Genomic DNA, 24,716 nt, shown 5'->3' with positions numbered 1-24,716 from the left:
ATATATTATGGCATTTTGAATACTAGTTATTATTTTATTTTCCTAAGCATTGCAGCCCTATTTGTTATACCATATAGTTCTGGTATATCATTTTTTTCCCTTAAATTATCCAGAAACCTTTTGCTATTGAAAAGTATGTAAACACTGTATAACTTACAAGACTTCTGATGTATTACCCAGCTGGTAGGTAATGGCCTACTGGAGCAAGAAGGTATGGAAAAGTTATGTATTATTTAAGTATCTGGTAGTCTACTAATCAATAAGAAATGTATTCAGAGGCAATTCGGGTTTAAAGTATATCTGATTCAGCATAATTTCAGATTGTTCTAAAGGTGCTTTAACTCTAACGCTAATATGTAACTCCTTCAGGATTACAGACTAAAATAATCTTTTGTGCAATCTGAAATGATGTCTATAGAAATTCTCAATCATCCATGTCATGCTTTTACAAAAGGCAACTGGAATTTCTTGCCCCCCCCCCCAAAAAAAAAACATTTTGCTTCTCATCAGAACAGAAGAAGCTTCTTGGATGAAAGGGGAAATATTTTCAAGAAAAAAGCAAGAAAGTCCAGTTGCCTTTTGTAAAAGCATGACATGGATGATTGAGAATTTCTATAGACATCATTTCAGATTGCACAAAAGATTATTTTAGTCTGTAATCCTGAAGGAGTTGGATATTGGAGTTAAAGTTAGTTAGAGCTCTGAAGAAGTTTCCATCTTGTTAGAATATGCATCACTCGGAATTTTGACACTCCCTCATGAATTTACAAGAACTGATAATTATACTTTTTTATTCCATTACAATCTTCAGCCAAGTGGTATTCCTGCAAAGTGACCCTTGAACTATCCTACTTCTTGCTGTATCAGAGAAAGTAGAAATAAATATTGTATAGATTGTCTGTAGAGTATGTTATTAGCAGAAAATCTTAAAATACCCTCACAGGTATCTACTTTTACAATTAAATGAATGCAATAGTTTGCAAAGAAACAGGAAAGCACTATATGTAAATATATGTGTTATATACATCTATGTTTTATTTATGTTTAATGGGGAATATTTTACATTCACTGACTAGTTAACTGGCTTTTTTTTTTTACTATCAAAGAGCTTCTATTATTTATTAATGGCAGTAAACATAGTTTAAACTGGGAATGTTCTATTAATCTTCCAACCTTATAATTTAATTATTGCGAACTAACTTCCTGAATCAGCCTTGTATCCAATCTGTCAATATAATTTTTAGAAAACAAAATGCCAATGTACATAAATAAATTATTTTACATTTTGATGACAGAGAACTTGTCTGGATTTCAGCATTTTTTACAAACATAGAAAATTGTGTGCAAATTACAAAGGTAAGGAATGAAACTGATAATTTTACATTCTACTTTTCAGAAGTGGAAAAATATTCAGAGAACTTCAAAACCTTTTATGTATTTCCATTTGACTACAGAGTTGAGATTTACTATCAGTTGTCAGTTCACTATTACTATTTGCACTAACTCAAACTAAAGAATACAACTGTTGCTGAAAATATACCTCATGGCACAAGCACCTCAAATTTTGTATTAATTATACAATAGGTGTTTTTTCCCCAGGAGAGTAAAATTATTTTTTTTATATTTCATATTTCAAAACTTCCCATTTCCCTCTCTATTATCAAAACTAATGTACTGACATTTCAAAATTTTGTAACTATAACAAGATGAAGTATATAAATAATAATGAAATAAAAGTTCCCGGACTCCTTCTATGTTTTATTAATTGATTGTGTATGAGGTTATTATTTTAAAGCACAGAGATACGTAGATGAAAGCAAAAGCTTAATTTGTTTAATTCCTTATATTAGACATAGGAGCAGTATTAGAAAAACTGGCAATTTTAGGGTACATTACAGCCCATCTGTTCCAAAGTCCTGAATGCACATCTAAGTACTAGATGAAATTACTGAAACCTCAGCCACCACCCTGGAATTCCATTAGATGCCTGGGCAGACCAGTAAGATAGGCATATTTATTTCATGAGCGATATGGCACCAGATCTTACTTATCAAGTTATGGCATGATAAAATGATAACAAAACATTCAAAAATTTAGAGGTCACTAAATAAACTTGCACAGAATGCAAGTTTTTTGACCATGGCATAACATAATATTAATGTCCCAAAGTTATAGATCACATTGGCTGTCCCAAGATAAAAACCCCATCTAAAGTGAGTAATGTGATGAGCTCTTATACCAGGAACAGGTCCATGCCTCTCACAGTCATTAGGAATTCATGAGCTGTCTCCAACTTTTCTCCCACAGAAGGCAAATTAAGTGCCTGGGAGCTCTACCACCACCTGCAGATTTTCTGAATGTTTTACTATGATACTACTATCATGCCAACAGTTGCAAGAGATTAATAGAAAATTTAATTTGTTGACCTGTTGAGTTACAGAATTAACAATAAGCAGGTAGTTCTAGTTTAATTACCACAATTAAGACTCAATTGTTAAATCACTAAATAAAATTGCAGCTGTGCTTATGATGTTATTTCAGCTTCCTTTTCTTCTTTTTTTGTTTTACAGACCCATGAAGGTTGTAAATGCAAAGATCAGTCTGAAGGTACTTGTTCATCATCATTGTAATTGTAAACAGTTACTAAATAAACACTGTCAGTACATTCTGACAACTAAAAATCACCACATTTAAGAAAACAATCATATTGGTATAAATATGACATTAAAATATATAAAACATAAAAAACATATTTTGAACATAGTGTTGAACTGTAATGAGATGATTTCTAATGTTACTGAACAATAGCAGTGGAAATAGATATTGGAAAATAGTCCCACCTAGACTATTATGAGAAAAATCCTTGGGTGCCTGATAATGAACGAGGCATGCTCTGGAATGCCCAATGCAAAATCCCATCAAACGTGTTCTGGAAGATCATAGAGAAAATAAAATAATCAGAATCTGAATTTAGAAAGATAATTCATAGGAATAAGGTAAAGGTAAAGGTTCCCCTCGCACATATGTGCTAGTCGTTCCTGACTCTAGGGGGCAGTGCACATCTCCGTTTCAAAGGTGAAGAGGCAGGGCCGTCCGAAAACATCTTGGTGGTCATGTGGCCAGCATGACTAAATGCCAAAGGCACACGGAACACTGTTATCTCCCACCAATTTTCCTATTTTTTCTACTTGCATTTTTTACGTGCATTTGAACTGCTAAGTTGACAGAAGCTGGGACAAGTAACAAGAGCTCACGGCGTTATGCGGCACTAGGGATTTGAACTGCCAAACTGCCAACCTTTCTGATCAACAAGCTCAACATCTTAGCCACTGAGCCACCACATCCCTTCTTCATAGGAATAGATTACATAATAAAGGCAAATGTAAAACTATTTTTATACTTTTTAAAAAACAAATACACTATTCCTGTGTAGGTTAAACCACATCCAATTCTGATCTGCCATTTCTTCCAGAAATTTGCAAATCATTTTGTGGCTGAATTTGTTAAACTAGCATGCTAAATGCTGAATATTACCAAGGAGGATTTGATTTTTACTGAAGCTTGCTGATGCATTATAAATTCCACATTAGATATTTTACAGAGCCAAACAAATAAACCTACGTCATTATTTACTTGATTTACCTCCCCTAAGAGGGAATCCAAATCATCTTTGTTCAATGCAGGTTCAGTTCCAGCAGAATCTTCTAGCACCTATAATTCAAAATATTTCCTTATACATGTCTATTCAGAAGTAAGTTCCACATGTTCAATAGGATTTGTTCTCATACTAAATACAGGTAGTCCTCGACTTGCAACAATTTGTTTAGTGGCCATTCAAAGTTACGATACACTGAAAAAAACTTATGAGCATTTACAATATTTACATATTTACAACCCTTGCAGGGTCCCTATGGTCATCTGATTGCCATTTGCGACCTTCCCCAATGGATCCAACGAGTAAAGTCAATGGGGAGGACTGTAGGTTGCAAATCATGATTATGTGATGCTTGCTTAACAACTGTGGTGCTTTGTTAATTACTTTGGCAAAAATGGTTGTAAAATCAGGGGTAAACACATGTCTCACTTAATAACCATACTACTTAACTACTGTCCCAGTTGGGTCATAAATTGAGGACAACTTGTATGGACTGGACTATAGCCTTAATACTTAAGCTTTTATATAAATTAGGTTCATGTGTTTAACAATAGCCAGTATTCTAAGGCAGTAGTCCCCAATCTTTCGGGCTCCACGGACTAGCAGTGGTGGTGGCTGCAGCAGCAATGGCAATGGGGTGTGTGTGAGGGGATGGTTTCATGTGCGCACCCACTACAAGCACAAATGGAGCTTCACACGCTTGCCTACTGCTTGCACAGACCAGTTCTCAATGGGCCGCAGATTGGTATCATCTGTGGACTGGGAGTTAGGGACCTCTGTTTTAAGGGATTATCTAACACAGCTGGAGAGTATCAAGTTACAGAAAGCTGGTATAAATTTTGTGCAAAATAGCTATGGTAAAAAGAAAATGCCAGCCTTATCTGTGAGAGTTTAAAAAGTCAGATGTGAATAAATTAATCTATCTTCATACTACTTCCATGGGTCCTACATTTGTTTGCTGATACCTGCTCCCTGCCTCTCTCCAGAAAGGGGTCAGTGCAATAATCAGAAGAAGAAAAGTCTTCACTGTGTTCAGTCTAGTTAGAGGAACATGGATATAAGATTTTTAGTACATTGAGGTTATTAAGCTTTGGAAACGAAAATGATCCTATAAACTTGAGACAGAAGCCATTTGCAACGCTTTTCAAAAGAATAAGCTGCAGGAATGGATTAACAGATAATAAAAATAAAAGTTGTATGCTTTGTTTTTTTTTGTTTTTTTTCATTTATTTGACATTTATAGTATGCTTTGTGTCTTAGTTAAATATATGGAGACTACCATACCTGTCTTTTTCCTCAAATTTCTCTTCAAAATTCACTTCTGGAATGAATCCCTTGATTTGACACATTCATTTATATTTATACACTTAACCTGTTGGGTCATCCTTTCAGATATATTTGTGAGTGCAGAGGGACTGGCAGAGATTCTGTGAGTGCAGAAGACTAACCTGAGCAACTTGATACATTCTCTTGCAAGGTTCCCTATTGACTTTCTCCCCTGCAAGCTTTTATGGAAGGATGTGATTCCCCATTGACTTTCTCTCTGAAAGCTTCCCAGGCTTCCCCATTGGCTTGTGGGCAGGTTTCATGGAAGCTCTAAATTGGGATCACATAACCCTAGCAGCATGGTGGCAGCAGTCAAGAATAGTAGTGTTGAAACAGCAAGAACTTTCTAAAATTTCATTCCAACAGAAGCAATGGGTGCCAGCATTCAGTAATTTAGCCATTTACAATACTTTAGTTGAAAAGGTTTTGCCCTGTGATGCATTGTTTCACAGTTAAAGCTTAGATACAATTTTTAGTACAATCAACTTTACAAATGGAACTTGCATATTTCTTCCTACCTTATCTCTATGTTCCGATATTTGTTGTTGATCTAAATAAACTTCAAGGAGCAGTAATATTTTTGTCTAAGAAACCAGAATGTGTTCAGCATACTGATCAAGACTAATAAAGAAAGTCTACTAGATTTGGCAATTGGAGTTCAGGGAAGTTATGCCTATTCAGAATTTTTTAGATTATAATTCCCATTAATCTCAGATAATGAAGGTATAAACCAGTGATGGGAATTGCATATCAGAACATGAAAAGTCATGAAGGTCATCTGTGTATATATACCAGAGTGTCTTTAATCCTCTAGGGAACAATAAGGTTGGGGGAGGGAAAAAAGAAAAACCTGACCTTTACTGCTCGTAGTGTTTGAGCATTGGAGTGTGAGTCTCCTTCCAAGTTGATAACTGTAGAGTTGTCAAAACAGGACTTACATATCAGGATTCCACTACAATACAATATAAAAACAATCTTAATCATTCCCTCAAAGTATAAGAGTTGATTTCAGATTCCATGGTTGTTAAACTGGATACATCTATGTTAGATTACAAGTAGATTCTCAAATGATTTAATGTTTTTTTCCCCTCACATAAACCTTTTATCTAATCAAACAGCAGCATAAACATTTGGACTGAAACCTTCCACATTATCAACTTGTTTCTGATATGCAGGGAGATTTAGATGGTGATATGGTGGATCATTCAGTTATGTGAATTTGCACCTGTACAGAACCCTCTGTAAAAGGTGGAGATCAAAGTTTTGCCTTAACTAAAACTTTAAAACTGTCTTGGAAAAAATTAGAAACAAATATGCCTCTAGGGGACATATTAGCCACATTGATTTAGTGCACCTGACATAATATTTGCCAGGTCTCCATTCTCCTCCTGCTGACTTTTGATGGTAACAGCTGGGGGCGTTTTTCACAAGAGTTTTGCACTGCTAGACAAATATAAGAGATAAATGAAGATTTATTCTTGGGCACAATTAATACCTGATTTCATCTGTGCTGGCAGGAAAATGGCAACGCCAGTGGAAAGCCCTGAAACATTTATTGCAGTAAATCACATCTCCTCCTTTCCGGCATATACCGCATTTGTCACCAATGGTTAGTTTCTGAAAAAATACAATTCAAAGTAATTTTCTAGCAAAAAATGTTCCTTTTTACATTCTTGAAAATAATTTTGTACTTTACATCCATCTCTTCTATCCAGTGTTTAACAGCTTTATCATAATTGCTTAGACCTCTACTTACATTGCCATTCTTAGCCTTACAGCACACAATAAAATGACAAAACTTAAAAAAATAAATATTTAAACTTTGAAAACCTCAGCAATAATAGGTTGAAACTGCCTGGCCCACTGCCACTGCTAGGAGCTTGATCCTGACTAGTTCGAGGTTGACTCAGCCTTCCATCCTTCCAAGGTCAGTAAAATGAGGACCTAGATTGTTGGGGGCATGTAAAGCACTGTGAAGTGATTCTAAGTCTAAGTGCCATTGCTATTTGGGATCCAGGATAATGGGGGGAAAAGCAGAGTATAATTTCATGGCAACAATTGAATATTAAACACTCATAACTGCTTGACTGTTTATTACATTTATAATCTATCCCTTATAACAGAAGCTCCAGGAAGCATGCATGTGCTTCCTGAAGCTCTTCCTATTTTCCCCAACAACTTTTTCAGGTAAATTACGTTGAGAGACAATGGCTGGTCCAAAGACATCTAGTGAGCTTTCATGGCTACGCGTGGAATAGAACCTAGGGCTCCCCATTCCTAGCCCAACAGCTTAACCAGTAGTCTAGATTTATTTGATTGAACCTAATTTATATAGGGAAGAGAACAATTTTAGAATTTAAAAACAAGCAAAAACAGAAGCCTGGGATCAGGCTATCACAAGTTTTCCAAAATGCTAGAATTACTAGATATCATAAGGTGAACATCAAATTATAGTTTCCTTAATAGGTCTACTGTAGCAATAGCAATAGCACTTAGACTTATATACTGTTTCATAGTGAGTTTACAGTTTTCTCTAAGTGGTTTACACAGTCAGCATATTGCCGCCAACAATCTGGGTCCTCATCTTATCCATCTTGGAAGAATGGAAGGCTGAGTCAACCTTGAGTTGGTGAGATTTGATCTGTCGAACTGCAGCTAGCAGTCAGCTGAAGTAGCCTGCCGTACTGCATTCTAATCACTGCGCCACCTCGGCTTGGCTGTACCTATTTACCTCTTCCCATGGATAAAGAAAGAGCAGGGATGTTATCCAAGAATACATAGAATTGTAAGAGTGGCACCCTACAGTCCTTTCAAAAACAACAGAGGGAAGAACCATCACACTAACTTTTTAGTGCTTTCAATTCATTCTCTAGCAATTGCCTGGACTAGTTCCTGTATTTTTGTTGGCAAGATTTTCAGAAGCATTTTGCCATTGCCTACTTCCTAGGGCCGAGAGAGAAACTTGGCTGGCTTTGTGCCTATGTTGGCACTAGAACTTAGTCTCTCAGTTTCTATCCTGGAGTCTTAATCATTACACCAAACTGGCTCTTGTTTACTCAAATTTGCTTAATAATGAGAAACATTTATTTAAATTAGTTTTAATTAAATTTAAACTGCAACAATTTCAGAGTTCATTTTGGATTTGCCCCATTCTTACTCCTAGCCCACCTGTCTCTTGGAGTGTGATCTTTAGTCTGCCAAAGATAAGAACATACCCTGCTTTAAACTTTTATCTTGCCATACAGCTCTTCTGATCAAAGCAGCCAAATTAAAAACCTGACAACAAATGGTTTCACCCATCTGACACATACATACATACATACATACATACATACATTAAGGTGACCAGACGTCCCGCTTTTGGCGGGACACCCCCGCTTTCTAATGCGTTTTCCCGCGTCCCGCACGCTTTTTTAAAAAGCACGCTTTTTTTGGCGCTCGCAGCTCCCGCCCATCAGCTGCTAGCTTGCTGGGCTGGCTCATCATTCTGTTCTCTACCAGATGAGCCAGCCCAGCAAGCTAGCAGCTGATGGGCGGGAGCTGCGAGCGCCAAAAAAAGCGTGCTTTTACAAATTTAAATTTACAAATTTAAGCCAGCCCAGTCTGCCGCTCACTGATTGGATTGGCCTGGACTCCAGCCAATCAGTGAGCTGGCTGGGATGGGAAATTTTCAGCACGCCTGCGCGAGTCTCAATTTCCTTTCGCCAAAAGACGAAAGAGGTTGCAGCTGCGCTGACTGGTGAGTAATCTAATTCTAATCAGAGAATTTTCCACTCGCTGCAGCAGGAGGAGAGGGTGGGAGCAGCGGCAGCGTGGAGGTTCTCTGCGGGCGGCTGCCGCTGCCCCCCCACCCTCTCCTCCTGCCGCGGAGTCCATTCGTGATCGTGCGCCTCTTCTCTGCAGCGAAAATGCCACCGCCACCCCCTCCGGCTCTTCCCACCCAGACACCTGCCGCCCAGGAGCTGCCCGAAAACCTTCCTGCCCACCACCGGCTGCACCGCAGCTGACTCGCCCTGAGTGGGCTGGAAGGCTTTGGGCATCCAAAGAAGATGGCAGTGGGATCGCTGCCCGGGAGCCGCCAGAAGCCTTCCCTTCCTGCCCTACACGCTTGTTTTGATGAGCGCGGGGCGACTGACGAATCAGCTGAGTGATCTATTTCCCGGCTGCTTGGTTTGCTCTCTTTCTTGAGGCGGTGAGAAGCGGGGGGGGGGGGGGATGGCAGTGAGATCGCTGCCCAGGAGCAGCCAGAAGCCTTCCCTTCCTGCCCTACATGCTTGTTTTGATGAGCGCGGGGCGACTGACGAATCAGCTGAGTGATCTATTTCCCGGCTGCTTGGTTTGCTCTCTTTCTTGAGGCGGTGAGAAGCGGGGGGGGGGGGAATGGCAGTGGGATCGCTGCCCAGGAGCAGCCAGAAGCCTTCCCTTCCTGCCCTACATGCTTGTTTTGATGAGCGCGGGGCGACTGACAAATCAGCTGAGTGATCTATTTCCCGGCTGCTTGGTTTGCTCTCTTTCTTGAGGCGGTGAGAAGCGGGGGGGGGGGGGAATGGCAGTGGGATCGCTGCCCAGGAGCAGCCAGAAGCCTTCCCTTCCTGCCCTACATGCTTGTTTTGATGAGCGCGGGGCGACTGACAAATCAGCTGAGTGATCTATTTCCCGGCTGCTTGGTTTGCTCTCTTTCTTGAGGCGGTGAGAAGCGGGGGGGGGGATGGCAGTGAGATCGCTGCCCAGGAGCAGCCAGAAGCCTTCCCTTCCTGCCCTACATGCTTGTTTTGATGAGCGCGGGGCGACTGACAAATCAGCTGAGTGATCTATTTCCCGGCTGCTTGGTTTGCTCTCTTTCTTGAGGCGGTGAGAAGCGGGGGGGGGGATGGCAGTGAGATCGCTGCCCAGGAGCAGCCAGAAGCCTTCCCTTCCTGCCCTACATGCTTGTTTTGATGAGCGCGGGGCGACTGACAAATCAGCTGAGTGATCTATTTCCCGGCTGCTTGGTTTGCTCTCTTTCTTGAGGCGGTGAGAAGCGGGGGGGGGGGGGAATGGCAGTGGGATCGCTGCCCAGGAGCAGCCAGAAGCCTTCCCTTCCTGCCCTACATGCTTGTTTTGATGAGCGCGGGGCGACTGACAAATCAGCTGAGTGATCTATTTCCCGGCTGCTTGGTTTGCTCTCTTTCTTGAGGCGGTGAGAAGCGGGGGGGGGGGGGGATGGCAGTGGGATCGCTGCCCAGGAGCAGCCAGAAGCCTTCCCTTCCTGCCCTACATGCTTGTTTTGATGAGCGCGGGGCGACTGACAAATCAGCTGAGTGATCTATTTCCCGGCTGCTTGGTTTGCTCTCTTTCTTGAGGCGGTGAGAAGCGGGGGGGGGGGGGGGGATGGCAGTGGGATCGCTGCCCAGGAGCAGCCAGAAGCCTTCCCTTCCTGCCCTACATGCTTGTTTTGATGAGCGCGGGGCGACTGACAAATCAGCTGAGTGATCTATTTCCCGGCTGCTTGGTTTGCTCTCTTTCTTGAGGAGGTGAGAAGGGGGGGGGGGGGAAGGAATCTCCGGATGAGATGAAGACGTGTTTTCTCTTTAAAATTATTTTTTGAATAATTCTGTAAGATTTCTTTTTCTACTTGTATCGGAGCACTCACAACTTCCTGTTGCTCTGGTTAATTGTTGTCGTTGTGGGAAGTTTCTTCTTACTTTAATTTAAATACTTTTAAAGTTTGACTGCATCTGAATACTTTCAAAGAATGCAAATGCAAAGAATTTCCTTTAACAAGGAGCTGGCTGGCTGTGTGTGTGTGGTGTGTGTGTGTGTGTGTGTTTTGAATGGAGACCTCATGAAGACGTGTTTTCTCTTTAAAATTATTTTTTGAATAATTCTGTAAGATTTCTTTTTCTACTTGTATCGGAGCACTCACAACTTCCTGTTGCTCTGGTTAATTGTTGTCGCTGTGGGAAGTTTCTTCTTACTTTAATTTAAATACTTTTAAAGTTTGACTGCATCTGAATACTTTCAAAGAATGCAAATGCAAAGAATTTCCTTTAACAAGGAGCTGGCTGGCTGTGTGTGTGTGTGGTGTGTGTGTGTGTTTTGAATGGAGACCTCATGAAGACGTGTTTTCTCTTTAAAATTATTTTTTGAATAATTCTGTAAGATTTCTTTTTCTACTTGTATCGGAGCACTCACAACTTCCTGTTGCTCTGGTTAATTGTTGTCGTTGTGGGAAGTTTCTTCTTACTTTAATTTAAATACTTTTAAAGTTTGACTGCATCTGAATACTTTCAAAGAATGCAAATGCAAAGAATTTCCTTTAACAAGGAGCTGGCTGGCTGTGTGTGTGTGGTGTGTGTGTGTGTGTGTGTTTTGAATGGAGACCTCATGAAGACGTGTTTTCTCTTTAAAATTATTTTTTGAATAATTCTGTAAGATTTCTTTTTCTACTTGGAAGTTGGGAGGGCGGGATGTGTGTGTGTGTGTGAGAGAGAGATAGAACATGGAACATAGAATATGCATATAATTCATAGTACTCCATGGATTATTTTAATTATGATTCTAAATTAGTGGAATTTGCTGTTCTCCATTTCAATATCTGTAGGTATCAGCTGTACTGTCTTTTTTTAAAATGGCTCTCACTTGAGATTCACATTGTAAACACATGGTTTCCTTTAATAAATAAAATCCATTTTCTTGTACATTATTTCTGCTGTCCTGGAACTTTTTCAGTTTCATTTAAATAGGGATGTACTTGTAACAATAGGGTAGAAAACAGTACTGATTTCTGAAGGAAAATTACATAGAACTGAGGATGCAAAAAATCTGATCAATCTTCATTTTTGGTCTGAAAATATACAAGTGGTTTTATGTGCTTCTGTTCTAACTAAAGGATGCACTCACAGTTGTGATTCTGTGAACTAGTTGCAGCTTGTTTCTGTACCATTCTGTGCCATGTGCTTTCCAAGTTTCAAAGCCTTGGATTTTTGCATTTAATCACTTTCTGATTCAGATTCCTAGGCTTTCGCTTGCATTAAAACATTAATGTTGATTTATAAGATCAGTAAACTGGATATTCTACTTTACAGTTATTGTAAATGCCATTTATTAGACATACAAGCCACAACAACTTCTAACACTCATAAGTATGAACCAGTTGCCAAGCATCTGAATTTTGATCACATAATCATGGGGATGCTACAAAGGTCATAAGTGTGAAAAATAGTCATAAGTCATTTTCAGTGCCATTGTAACTTTGAACAGTCACTAAATGAACTATTGTAAGTTAAGGACCACTTGTAATCTCTTTACACTCATGTAATTTAAATATTGCCATAGCTAAGATTATGCCAGGATATTCTACACAGCAAGACATTCTTTAAAGCTTGCAGTCATTTTATGGGCATTTTAACTTGCTGTGGTATAATTTTAGAATACATCTGAATGTAGGTAGTAAGCAATCTTTTCCCAAACAATGGAAGGGACAGAACTGGCCATCCTTCATTGGAAAACAAAACTTGCTGCTAGAAACAGTTGATATTGGCAATCCACTTGGAACATATCTTATTTGGCAAAGTAAACTTTTACTTGTTAAAATTTGTTGCTTAGTTGTTTGATTGATTTCTCCTGGAAACAGTATTATATAAAAGAGGCATTTGCTCTTTTCTTTGCCATTATAAACCTTGTTTTGGGAATGGGAAATTATCATAGCCCTCACTCCTATGATTGAAAAAGAAGTAATTATGAAAATAAAGTATACATACTCAGTACTTCATTGAAGATGGTCACATGACCTTTTTTTAATTTGCAATATTTGGCACATAGACTTCTTTCCTGGAAAATGTATTCCTCAAATTGAGGTAGTACTCTCTGGGCCCTGCTTCAAGTTTTTCTTCCTCCTTTTCTAAACTGCTGAAACACAGGGTGATTTAATTTTGAAAATATTGTTCAGATACTCGGCACAAATGGTAGTGATGGTATTAATCATAATAGCCATGGACAAGGAGAATATAGTACAAAAAGATGAAATATAGTACAAAAAAGACCACCTCCATAGTTTAATATTCCAATCAAACCACCTCATATCTTTACGTAATAAGGGAAAAGACAGTAACTTGCTTCTTGAAAAGAAAATTATATCAGCTGTTCTCCAAGCTTTGTTAAAAACAATTGCAGTTATCATTTGGTTTAAGCCAAGAAGCATGTTGCTTGGAATTATATCAATCCAGAACCAGTGAAATTAAATCAGTGTTAAATTAAAAATGTATTTACGGGTAATTAATTATAGAAAGATACAAATGTTGCAAACTCATCCACTTACATGGATCACCTCATATCCATTATATCATATATCTTTTGTTATTGTCTTTCCTGTTTTTCAGTGGCATTCCATAAGAAAAAGTTTCCCCACCATGATTTGTGACATCTATACCATACTATATTCCACATCCATGTATTAATTTAAGGAGGAGGGGATTTATATGCTAATCAACACATATTGTCTCCACATGGTTTCACATCTTATTTATAGATTGATGTGTTTATTGTAGTTTTGAAAGAGTGTGTATTTTTTACTCAATCAGAACCTGCTGGACATAGGATCAAAATGTATTGCTATTACCTAATTTTTGGGTATGATTCAGCAGTTAGAATAGTTTGCAAAGGTACAAGAAGTTTTGTATGTCATCCTCACACATGCAAGTTACACAGCAGTCATTCACTTAAGAACTGTGGCAAGAAAGGTGGTATAGTGACCAAAGTTACAATGGCATTGAAAAAAGTGACTGATGACCATTTTTCACACTTAGCGACCATTGCGACCATTTTTCACACTTAGCGACCGTTGCAGCATCCTCATGGTCACGTGATCAAAATTTTGTTTGGCAACAGATTCGTATTTATGCTGGTTTCAGTGTCCTGGGGTGACCTTTTGACAAAAAAATTTTTTTTAATCAAGCCCCCCCCCCCCCCCCCCGGTCAAGGGCGTCCCTCTTTTTCAATCTGAAAATCTGGTCACCTTAACATACATACATACATACATACATACATGATTTGAAATGGCCTCACCCACTGAAATGTGAAAAATAATGGAAAGACAATCTACTGACCAGTTGTTTCTCTGTTCCAGCATTCTGTACTGTGGACGGAGTTGCCACAGACATAGAGAGCAAAGATGGCAGGGGTTGCCTGAAGGGGGCACACAGAGGTTCTTTGATAAGAATTCTCCTCCCATCTTCAGTTGTTCTCTGGACATAAACAGCACCCTGAGGAGATAGGTAAATTAAATAACACCCCAATCCTTATTTAGCTGCAGCAGGAAAGCATTTGTACGGAGGAGGGAATGCAAACTGTACATATTATGTATTTCAGATTTGTCATATGCTGATCTCAAAATGTTTTTAAAGTGACAAAGTTCTTTAATTACATTGTACACCAAATATCTATGCATAGCTTTGAACAACGTTCATTCTCTGTTTTCATTTTCCAGAATGGAAACTGGAACTGTGAAACAGGAGCAAATGGACAGTCAACCATTGAAAAAAAAACCAGCAGATTTTATTACTACTTAAGATATGGCAGCCTTCCCCAAACGAATATGCTTCTGATATCTGGCATGATAACTCCTATCAGCTCCAGCCAGAATGACCATCTGACATGGAAAGTCAAAAACCACAGTTATACCTGACTTTGAGTAAATGACTCTCTATTCTTCTCTTCAGTGCCTCTGTCCTCTTTGGCTTTCCCAGATAAGCAGGAATCACACCTCCATGTCCCACTGATGAGTGTTCCAAGGCAGAAAGACAGGTGGATAATCAAATACACAAGGGAAAAAGAAGGAAAAATAAATTAACAAGCTTCTTAAATCTTATATATAATCTGTTTCTTTCATGCAAAGTAGTTACTGGCTGAAAATATTTTGCTTTCTCCCTTAATCCACATTTTTTTGAGGTAGTTCTCAGTTGAATCACATTCAGCACTGCTATAAGGACAGCATTCTCCATTATATTTAACCTAGGGTCTCACAATGCACATGGAATTATATCTATCAATATATGTTGCTGCTGCTCTCCGTACACAATGCCTGCTATTCATACTGAGCATCAGATTCTGCCCAGTTAGACCTTCCTCCTACACACACTGATTTTAGTGCTGCTCTCTTATCCTTAAAATGACACAAAACAATGCATAACATTGTTGTCATGTCTTACTCTTTTACAGGGGTAGGGAGAAGTGGGATGATTGTAAATATAAGGCAGATGACAGAAAAAGCTCCATTTAGTTCCTTTCATTATTTTCTGGAGTAAAATAAGTGTGGGTAGGGCAAAAGAGTCAGATGTTGACATGAGCAACTATAGACACAAAATAAGTATATAAAGGCAGAAATATATTTTAGAATATTTTGTTTCAGTATAATTGCACAAAAATGTTTCTTCTTTTTGCCACATAAAATATTGGAGCAGTATTTTCCTTTTCTCTCCCCATGGTGGATGCCCAAAGAAAAGTTTATGTCAGAAACAGGGAGAAGCAGGAAGAAAGGGGATAATGAATGTGAAAGAAATCAAGATGCTAATGGAAATGGCAAATCCAGGGAGAAAATGGCTGCAGCAGAGGCTGGGAGATTGTGGCTAGACTTCCCAACATTTCCTAAACACACTTCTGATATCATATACAACAGGGCAGCTGATCTAATCTCTAACAAGCATGACAAAATGTACAGATTTTATACTTCTTGAAGCCATGATGTAATAGCACTGACTTAAGCAAAAAATATATTTTAAAACTTGTACACTTATTATGATCTTAAGCTGTTTTATTCATGGCCTGGAGATAAGGCAAGGGTAGCATCATGAAGATAATGAGTGAATATTGATGTTTCTGGAGCATAACTGGAAGACAGTTATTGAAGCAGACCCAGGGCAGTAATGGAAGAAGCATATCCAGATGGCAGGTTTCAGCAAATAAATAAATAAATATATTAGGACATTAACCACTGCTTCTTCTAAAATGTAAACAGTTCAATGGCATTATCTCTGTACCTGATGCTTTACCGTTTTACAGCTGATCAATAGCTTATCATTCTTCATGTCTAGTATTTGTTCCTTATTCTTTGTTTACAAATGGTTCTGTCATTCAATAATCCTGTTTGTAAAGAGCTCAGTCTCTTTACAGACCTTTATAACACTTATTTGCTTCTATTAGATTTCTCTCATTATTATTGTTCAGCAGTTCTACCTTAACTGTACATTTTCTTGCAATATTTCTGATTTTTTAATAAAATATTTCATTTACTTATCTATGGAAATTCTCAGCCATCCAGGTCATGGTTATTCTAAAGGTGTTTTTTTTTCCAAAAGGCAACTTTCTTGGTTTTTTTTCTCTCAAAACATTTCTCACCTAAGAAGCTTCTTGGAGGAGAAACAAAATGTTTTCAAAGAAAAAAACCAAGAAAGTCCAGCTGTCTTTTGAAAAAAACACCTTTGAGATATCTCATTCTCTTTTTCTTTCTATTTTCTTCTCTTTGTTGATTTTCTTGATTGAGGTTTCTTCCTATGTCTGGTATATAGGCAATATTTAAACATACATTAAATATGTCACACAACCAGTCCATAAGCATACCTCATCCATATTTTAACATTCCTCAAGTTAAAGCACACTATGCCTGCCTGCAAATCTTCACAATAAAGATCAGAGTAGTTAAAGCAATGCCTTTCCCAATGGCAATGTATAGCTGGAAAACTGAAAAAGAACCACTGCCATAAATAAATATCTTCAAATTATGGATTTGAAATGTGGTCTGCAAAAACAACGCACAGTAAATTGTTCCTGGGAAAAATAAAGAATGGCTATTGCATTGAAGTTTTCTAAACAGATACTCAGAAACTTGGGCTTGTGATGCCAATAGATAATGGACACTAGAATGCTGGGCAAGGTTAAGCAAAGTGAAAGAAAGGAAGACAATGGATAAGGTGGTTAGTTGCAACCAAGTCTATCAGTGAAATATTCCTGTAAGAAATGCCAATTTTTCTCAAAGTGCCAGTGAAGACAGATTGAGATGGAGAATATTTTTACAGATCTCAAAAGTTGTGTCTGACTTGAAGATACACTATATTACCAAAAGTATTCGCTCACCTGCCTTTACTTGCATATGAACTAACTGTAAGTGACATCCCATTCCTAATTCATAGGGTTCAATATGACGTCGGTCCTCCCTTTGCAGCTATAACAGATTCAATTCTTCTGGGAAGGCTGTCCACAAGGTTTAGGAGTGTGTTTATGGGAATTTTTGATCATTCTTCCAGAAGCGCATTTGTGAGGTCACACACTGATGTTGGATGAGTTTACGTGGCCTACCACTTCGTGGCTGAGTTGCTGTCGTTCCCAAACACTTCCACGTTCTTATAATACAGCTGACAGTTGACTGTGGAATATTTAGGAGCGAGGAAATTTCACAACTGGACTTGTTGCACAGGTGGCATCCTATCACAGTTCCACGCTGGAATTCACTGAGCTCCTGAGAGCGACCCATTCTTTCACAAATGTTTGTAAACACAGTCTGCATGCCTAGATACTTGATTTTATACACCTGTGGCCATGGAAGTGATTGGAACACCTGATTCTGATTATATGGATGGATGAGCGAATACGTTTGGCAATATAGTGTACCTTAGATATAAACAATGTATATAGCTATATCTAATAATGTACATCTATCTATCTTTTTCACAATTATTCATTTTTTACTTTGAGAAGGTATTGATAACTGTATTTTTTTAAAATTATAACCCAGATGCTTGTCATCTTTTATTTGTTAAATAATAAAAACAAAAACCCTTCTATAGTCTGCACCCTAAAGTTAATTACAAAACTCAGTGAGAACATGCTACGTAAGATTACAAAACTCAGTTAAGGAACTAATTGTAAAGGCTACAAAGAATCATAATCACACAAGATAGCAAATGGCTGTAAATCTGTACCCAAGGCTATATTCAATTTTAAATGGATAAAAGTTGTTTTTACCTTGGAATTTCTGTCAGCGGTGGTATAAGGCAACCAAGATGAAAAGCCTTAGGGCATCCATCACAACAGATCAGCTCTCCACCATCCCTACAGATGGCACATTCATCATCGTTCTTCTAGCCAGCAAAATTGTGGAATGATTAAAACAAAAGAACATTATAATTTAAACCAATTTCTTTGCATACGGCCGAAGTTGCTTTTGTCAATCTTATTAAATCACCAGACCTTTGTTAAAATTATAATTTCTCAGTTTATTTTGACCAGTAACCTATTTTAAAGATCTTCAAGATCCATGAAGGCTTATTTAATAATAGGCTTACAGTCTTCCAGAAGATCAGTATACAAATGTTTATAAAAACCTGTATAATGCCTGATGTTTTGTAAAGCCTGAGTCAGATTTTGCAGAAATCGGGTGTCCGGTTTCTTTTGTAATCCAAGCCAAAGCATCCAGGGAGGGCAGTGAATATTGACCAAATGGCAAGGGCATCCTCAGCACGCCAACAGAAGTTCACTAGATGCAAGCTCTTGACAGCAGCAGCATCAAAATCATGAATAAGATGTCCTAATCTCATTCATACTTGTGAGAGAAGATGGAGAATACTGTTTTAAAATTGGAACAACTAAAGACAAATTTAGGCTCCCTCCAACTTGGACTGGGAGTGAGACAAAAACTGCACTGTGAAGACACACCCTGTAAAAACAGGGAGGTGTCTCCAAGCATAGTTAACAGGTCATACAGAGCCCTGAATCTCTGAAAGCCTTGCTGATTATCTCTACTCAGAGAGAAGCGTAAATCTAAAAATAATTCAGGTGAGAAAGAGGGTAATTATACACTTTGAAATACTTGGGGAATTCCATCTTGATAGAAATGGCACATCATCTAAGAAGGATGGGGGGGAAAAACATCATATCCAAACCCACATCTTTGAATCTGACACCAGTTTAAGGAGATAAAGAAAACTGGGACTTCCCACTCGGATGGATTCAGCAAGTTATATGTTGGGCACATACTAGGGAAAAAGCTAGGAAAAAGCTAGACTATTAACTATTAGTAACACACAGGACAACTTCCACCATGTCCCCACTTGTTCCTATCACAGGAAAGTTTATAGAAAATTTTCATTTATGTTAGAATATTGTCATATGCACATAGTTCATGACTTACGACCATAATGGAGCCCAGAATTTCAATTGTAAGTCATCAAGGTCATATAATACAAGGCATGATCAGACTCAATTTTATGACTTTTTTTGCAGCATTTTTAAGCAAATGCCTTGATTGTTAAGTGAATCATCATATTCCTAGAGGCATTTTTTGCCGGAAATCAGTCAAAAAGACCAGAAATCTGCAAAAAAAATTTTTTTCATAAATCACAGTCATATGTGTATCTCAGGGGTGGGTTGCTGCCGGTTTTACTACCTGCGTGCAATGCGAGCGTGCACGTTCAATGTAAATTGTTCTTCGTGCATGCGCAGAACAATTTACAGTGAACTGTGCAGGCGCAGTCACTAAAAACCAAAATGGCGGCAACCCAGCGGCAGCAAGGGAACTGGTTTGGGGGCGTAGCAGGCCTGGGTCTCTGCCAGTTCTGCGACCAAGACCTGAATTCGGTTTGGCCGAACAGGGAGCAACCCACCTCTGAAGTATCTGTTTCTTGCATGTGGAACCAGTATGAAAATGTTTTTCTTGCTGTTGTTCATTTTGAATAGTCATGTTCACATACTCACTTTCAGTTGCTAGTTTTGCTTCTTAATATAGATTGGCAGATGCATGCAATACTTGTTGAAAAATACTTTTCTATTGGTGCTATATAAATAAGACTAATAGAAGCTCTTGGATTTCCTATTTATCTCCACGATGAAGACTCTATGGTCACCATAACCTTGACTCTAAACAGAGAAACTAGCCCAACATAGATTGCTCTTCACTACTAAAGATCCAAAGAGAATAAGAATTGATAATAGTATGTGAGTATACATATTCAGAAACCTGGAGTTCTTTGTTATTCATGCTGGGCTTCTTTTCATAAACTTTGTTTTCTCCGAGTTCTTCTGACATGCTTGATGTATAACATTCATCTCCAACTTTAACAAATTTCTTAGCATTGCCTGGAAAAAGACATATTTGACATCTTTGGAACTGTGTCTTTCCTATGAGATAATTTAACCTTAGCTGCAACTGGAATATTGAACCAAATTAACTTTTTCAAACAATGTAATGTAAAGTATAATTATCTCTTCTGCATGTGCCCAGTGGTGTAAAATAGCTTTGATATAGATTTTACAACAAAGCAAGAAAGACGTTTAACACAATATGGAGAATATCATTGCGCCAATGTTTAAGTGGCACTAAAACAGAATGAAGCACTTTGAAAGCTGTGTTCGATTCTTGACTGTTCAGTAGATTCCCACCTTTATGCCTCAGATCCCCATAAGCAAAAATGAGATCTACTTATATACCATTTTAAAATGCTATTGTAACAAATGATCAAGTTAACATTCCCTTGGAAATTCTTCAACTTGACATTGAAATTGTCTATTATTTCTGTTTGAAGATTTTTTTTCTGTTAACATATTGTTCAAAAGAAACAATCAACAAGCCAAAAGGGGAATAAATAGACCAAAATACCTCCAACACCAGCAATCAATACCCACATGTGCATAGATTAACATTACGCATAATCAAGAAGTGACAAAAATAAATTGCCAAACAAGCTAATAGTAAACAGCCCAGACAAAGAACCTCCAAGACCACTCCCACTCCCACCAACACCAACAGGGCAAACCACTAGAATAGAAATTGAGAGCCAACCCCACTCCATACTAGCACTGATGATGTCACCTAGTTTGGATAATAAAACATCTGCAAGAAAACAACCAACCTCAGGACCTCTAATTTCAATATTGAAATATTCTCCTTATCAGTTTCTTTTATCAATCATGTTTGATTCTTGGACACTGTCAGTAAAAGTCCCTTCAATTTTTCAGAAATGGTTTGCCATTGCCTTCTTCTCAGGGCAAAGCCAAGGTCACCCACCTGTTTTGTGCCTAAGGTGGGACTAGAAATGCTCTCAAGTTTTTAGCTTGAGGCTGTAGCCATTACATTAACTGGCTCCTTGAAGAGAATAGTGAGTGATTAGAATGTTCTTTAAATTGGGTAGGAGAATTGTGGAGAAATGGCTGCAGATAATATTGAACTAATGATTTGATTTTTCTTATTTGAATCTTATAATTAATCAGTTTGCTTACATGCAAAGAGTAGACTTAAATGAAATCATCAAAAGGCAGCTTAGATCAACTGCTACAATGAGAATTTGATTCAGTAAAAGTTATTAAGTAGCCTTTCATGATATTACATTAGGTTGAAATGTAATATATTATTTGTTTAGCCATGCCCTCTGGCTAAACAAATAATTTGTATGCTGAACAATACCTTAGCCACCCAGAATTCTAAATAAGAAGAATGACTTGGGATCATATCTGAGTGAGCAATACATCAAGGCATAGTATAAAAATAATATTGGATAATTAGTCAATGACTAGCAACCAAATCTAAAACTTGACCAAGTCATGTAATATTTCATTGACAAGACTCCAAACAAAGATGTCAAATTATTGTGAAATTCTTTCTTCCTTTTTGAGATCTCAGGGAGACATTTCAAAATCTAATGAGATCTGATAATGAAACAAGATTGTTCATAGTTTTAAATTTTATTTTGATTGGTAGATCATTTCACAGAAGTAGCCGAACAGTTTGGATTAGCATATTCAACAAGCATAGCCAAGTGATAAACTTACCACTTGGAAGAGGGTATTGTTGGACCTCAGCATTTTCTGATTTCTTCACAGCTTTTGTTTTAGGAAGAGACCCTGTTGATTTATAAGACAGTTTGCAATATTGAAAGCAGAAATTGTCTTTTTTTTCAAAATGCACAATACAAGTAGACCTAAATTTACAACCACAATTGAGCCCCAAATTTATGTTGCTAGCAAGGCAGTTGTTAAGTGAGTTTTGTTCCATTTCACGACCTTTTTCTCCACAGTTGTTAAGTGAATCACTGCAGGTTAATGAACCATCCAGTCATTAAGGAAATATGGCTTCCTCCATTAATTTGGCCTGTCGGAAGCCTGCTGGGAAAGTTACGAATGGTGATCACAAGACCCTAGCACAGTGCAGCTGTCATAAATACATGCCTGTTGCCAAGTGCCTGAATTTTGATCACATGACTGTGACGATACTACAACCAAGTGTGAAAAAACAGTCGTAAGCCACTTTTTCCAGTGCCATTGCAAATTTGGTCACTAAACAAATAGTTGTAAGTCGAGGACTACCTGTAACAATTAATCTTAATATATATTATTTATTAGGATAATAGTAAGAACTATACTTTTCTCAGATGCTTGAGAGCCTTTAGTAGAGAAAAGAAACTGTAAATTTTTTTGTTGTCTTTAATTGTATAAAAAGAGAAAAATACAGTATGATGTCATTACAATGGATTCCTCTTCTGAGATGCTTAGGTTTTGGGAAGGGGAAGGGTTTCCTTCGTTCTTTAAACTCATTTTTTTATATTTTAGTTAAATGGCAATATCCCACAAGATACAGTAAAAACACAGTAAATAATTCTATACCAAGGTGCGGATCAATTTTCCCTGAAGGCTGAGTTAATTGCAAAGGGTCTTTTTCTTCTATCTTTCTCTTTCCTTGGGATTTGTGCTGAGCCACAGTCTTTGGACTAATGGCAACTTTCTTTGTTTTGCGATGCTTGCCGAAATCCATATCTGAAAGCAAGGAGAAATACTGAGACTGACTGAAATTCTTGCCTACAATTGTGGAAATTTATCTCCAACCACATAGAAGGTAACGTCTTCCTTAGCAAAGGCAGATACATGCCACAAGATAAATCTTCTAAATGTGCTATCATCATTAACTCACATTTTCATCTTTGTATCAAGTGGCTGTCTTTAAATTAAACTTGAATTTTAGCTTGTACTCAAAATTACTTTCAATATGCTAGACATGTCCCAAGTACACTAATTTTAGTACAAACCACATTCAGCCAATTAGATACAACTTGGATTACTCCCACAATTCCCCATTTCTATTCTACCTATTATTCACAACTTCTCACTGTCTCCTATAAATTTCATTTTAAGGCCAGATGGCCTTAAAGGCTATTTTAAGGGCATAATGACAACATCTTATACCTTTAGGAAAGCTGCTCCAAATGGACTGAAGCTTGGAGTACCTCTCCAAGTTGTACTCTTTGAAAAGGACTCTCCAGAAATCTTCTATGGAAGATAAATCCTGATTTAGCAACCATGTCAACATGGTATAAAAAGCCCTGTGGCAACCTTCAGTTTCCTTCAGGTGGAGAGTGTCCTTCAAGACAAAGAAAGGAAAAATGCAAAAATGGACCTAATTCTCAAATATATTTTATTCCTTCAAAATGCTTAACATGCAGTATTTATTATTTGTTGTAATCAATCTTCTTGAGTACTAGCTAATAGGGATGGTAATAGTCTCAACATTTGAATATTCTATTTTATAAACAAAGTGAGAAATAATTTTGATGCAATTTATCTAATTTGCACATCACAAACTAAGACACAAAATTAAATTTTGATTATTGCTGAATTTTGCAGTATAATTTAAACCTGGCCTTAAAGTGCATATATTTTTAGGATGATTTTAACCTTAATATACAGTATACTAGATGTTTTATACATCTATGGTATTTAGATGTTGAAAAAGCTCCTCAAAGTCACTTCAAAACAAGATGAGCAGCAAATAAATAAATTAAATAAGAAGAGATTTCAGAAAATTTCATGCAAAAGGAATGTATATTGGGCAGAAAATCCAACAATATAATGTAATAAATAGAACATAGTATAATACCTAATGAATATAGTATTTATACACTTAAGCACTTATTTGCAATATAATAAAGAAAGGGTTAAAATGAAATTTATTTTGGAAAAAAATTAGAAACTGAGGAAAATTGAATATGAGCTTTTTGGAATTATAAGTAGTCTTGAAAGTGCTTTAGAAATTGAAGCAAAAGGCTAATACTGTAATGCTAAAAGAGTGGGGGGAATTTACCAGTACCCTCAGATTACTCTCTACCTAAACTAATGTCTTTAGACAGGCATTCCTTTGTAGTCATTTGCCGTTATTTCAAACTTTATCCATAAATTTTGGTGTATACATTTGGAGACAACACTTTTATTCATACTTTGATATTAAAAGTTAATATCCAGGCTATACAGTTTCAGACTCTGTTGATTTTTCAGCCTACCTGCCCAAATAAAAATTTATATAAAGTAGTCTGAAAAACCATCACATTTCAATAATTTGCACAGAATGAAACAGAAAATGCTGTAATGAAATATAAAAACACCAAAGTTAAAAAGTGAGAGATAGATCAGCAAAAGTGTAACTGAACATGGCTTTACACAATATTATATAAAATAAAACAGCATATATGCAAATTATTGTAACACATTAAAAATGAATGGCTTAAAAGAAATGGATATATTCCGATATTATGTACTGAAAAGTTACATAGTACCCAGATTTTCCCCCTCTCACCTTGAACATCTCTTCAGTGACAATATCATGATCAGCAAGTCCATGAAGTAATGGGAAGACATCATCCACTGCCATCGAAATCTCTGTGCGATAAATCTTCAGTAATTTTCTCAAATCTCCTTCCCCAAATGCTCTATTGGAATTGAACAT

At 37.5% G+C, this 24,716-nt stretch overlaps 1 protein-coding gene across 1 annotated transcript; it reads right to left on the bottom strand.

The window, feature by feature from the left end:
* Positions 1-690: 690 nt before the first annotated feature.
* AIRE (autoimmune regulator) lies at positions 691-24,716 on the bottom strand. The gene is made up of 12 exons (XM_087725644.1): positions 24,567-24,716; positions 23,183-23,357; positions 22,607-22,756; positions 21,776-21,847; positions 19,968-20,086; positions 17,978-18,093; positions 14,642-14,735; positions 14,068-14,223; positions 6,477-6,598; positions 5,837-5,933; positions 3,643-3,711; positions 691-2,929 (listed from the first exon to the last, which is right to left on the bottom strand). The coding sequence occupies exons 1-12, from the start codon at positions 24,714-24,716 to the stop codon at positions 2,849-2,851; spliced, it is 1,401 nt and encodes a 466-aa protein (XP_087581770.1). The 3' UTR covers positions 691-2,848.

This window comes from Thamnophis sirtalis, unplaced genomic scaffold (genome assembly GCF_051295495.1).
Source record: "Thamnophis sirtalis isolate CommonGarterSnake01/CBP01778 unplaced genomic scaffold, rThaSir2_p1.2 scaffold_11, whole genome shotgun sequence".
NCBI lineage: Eukaryota > Metazoa > Chordata > Lepidosauria > Squamata > Natricidae > Thamnophis > Thamnophis sirtalis.
Note: the sequence above shows the minus strand (reverse complement) of the source record. Positions and strands in the feature narration are given on the sequence as shown.

Coding starts and splice junctions, on each gene's coding strand:
- AIRE (XM_087725644.1), bottom strand. CDS start 24,716: ATGTTCAATTCCAATAGAGCATTTGGGGAAGGAGATTTGAGAAAATTA. Junction 21,848..22,606: donor GAAAATTGATCCGCACCTTG/GTATAGAATTAT, acceptor ATAAATCAACAG/GGTCTCTTCCTAAAACAAAA. Junction 6,599..14,067: donor CTGGAACAGAGAAACAACTG/GTCAGTAGATTG, acceptor GTATTTTTTCAG/AAACTAACCATTGGTGACAA.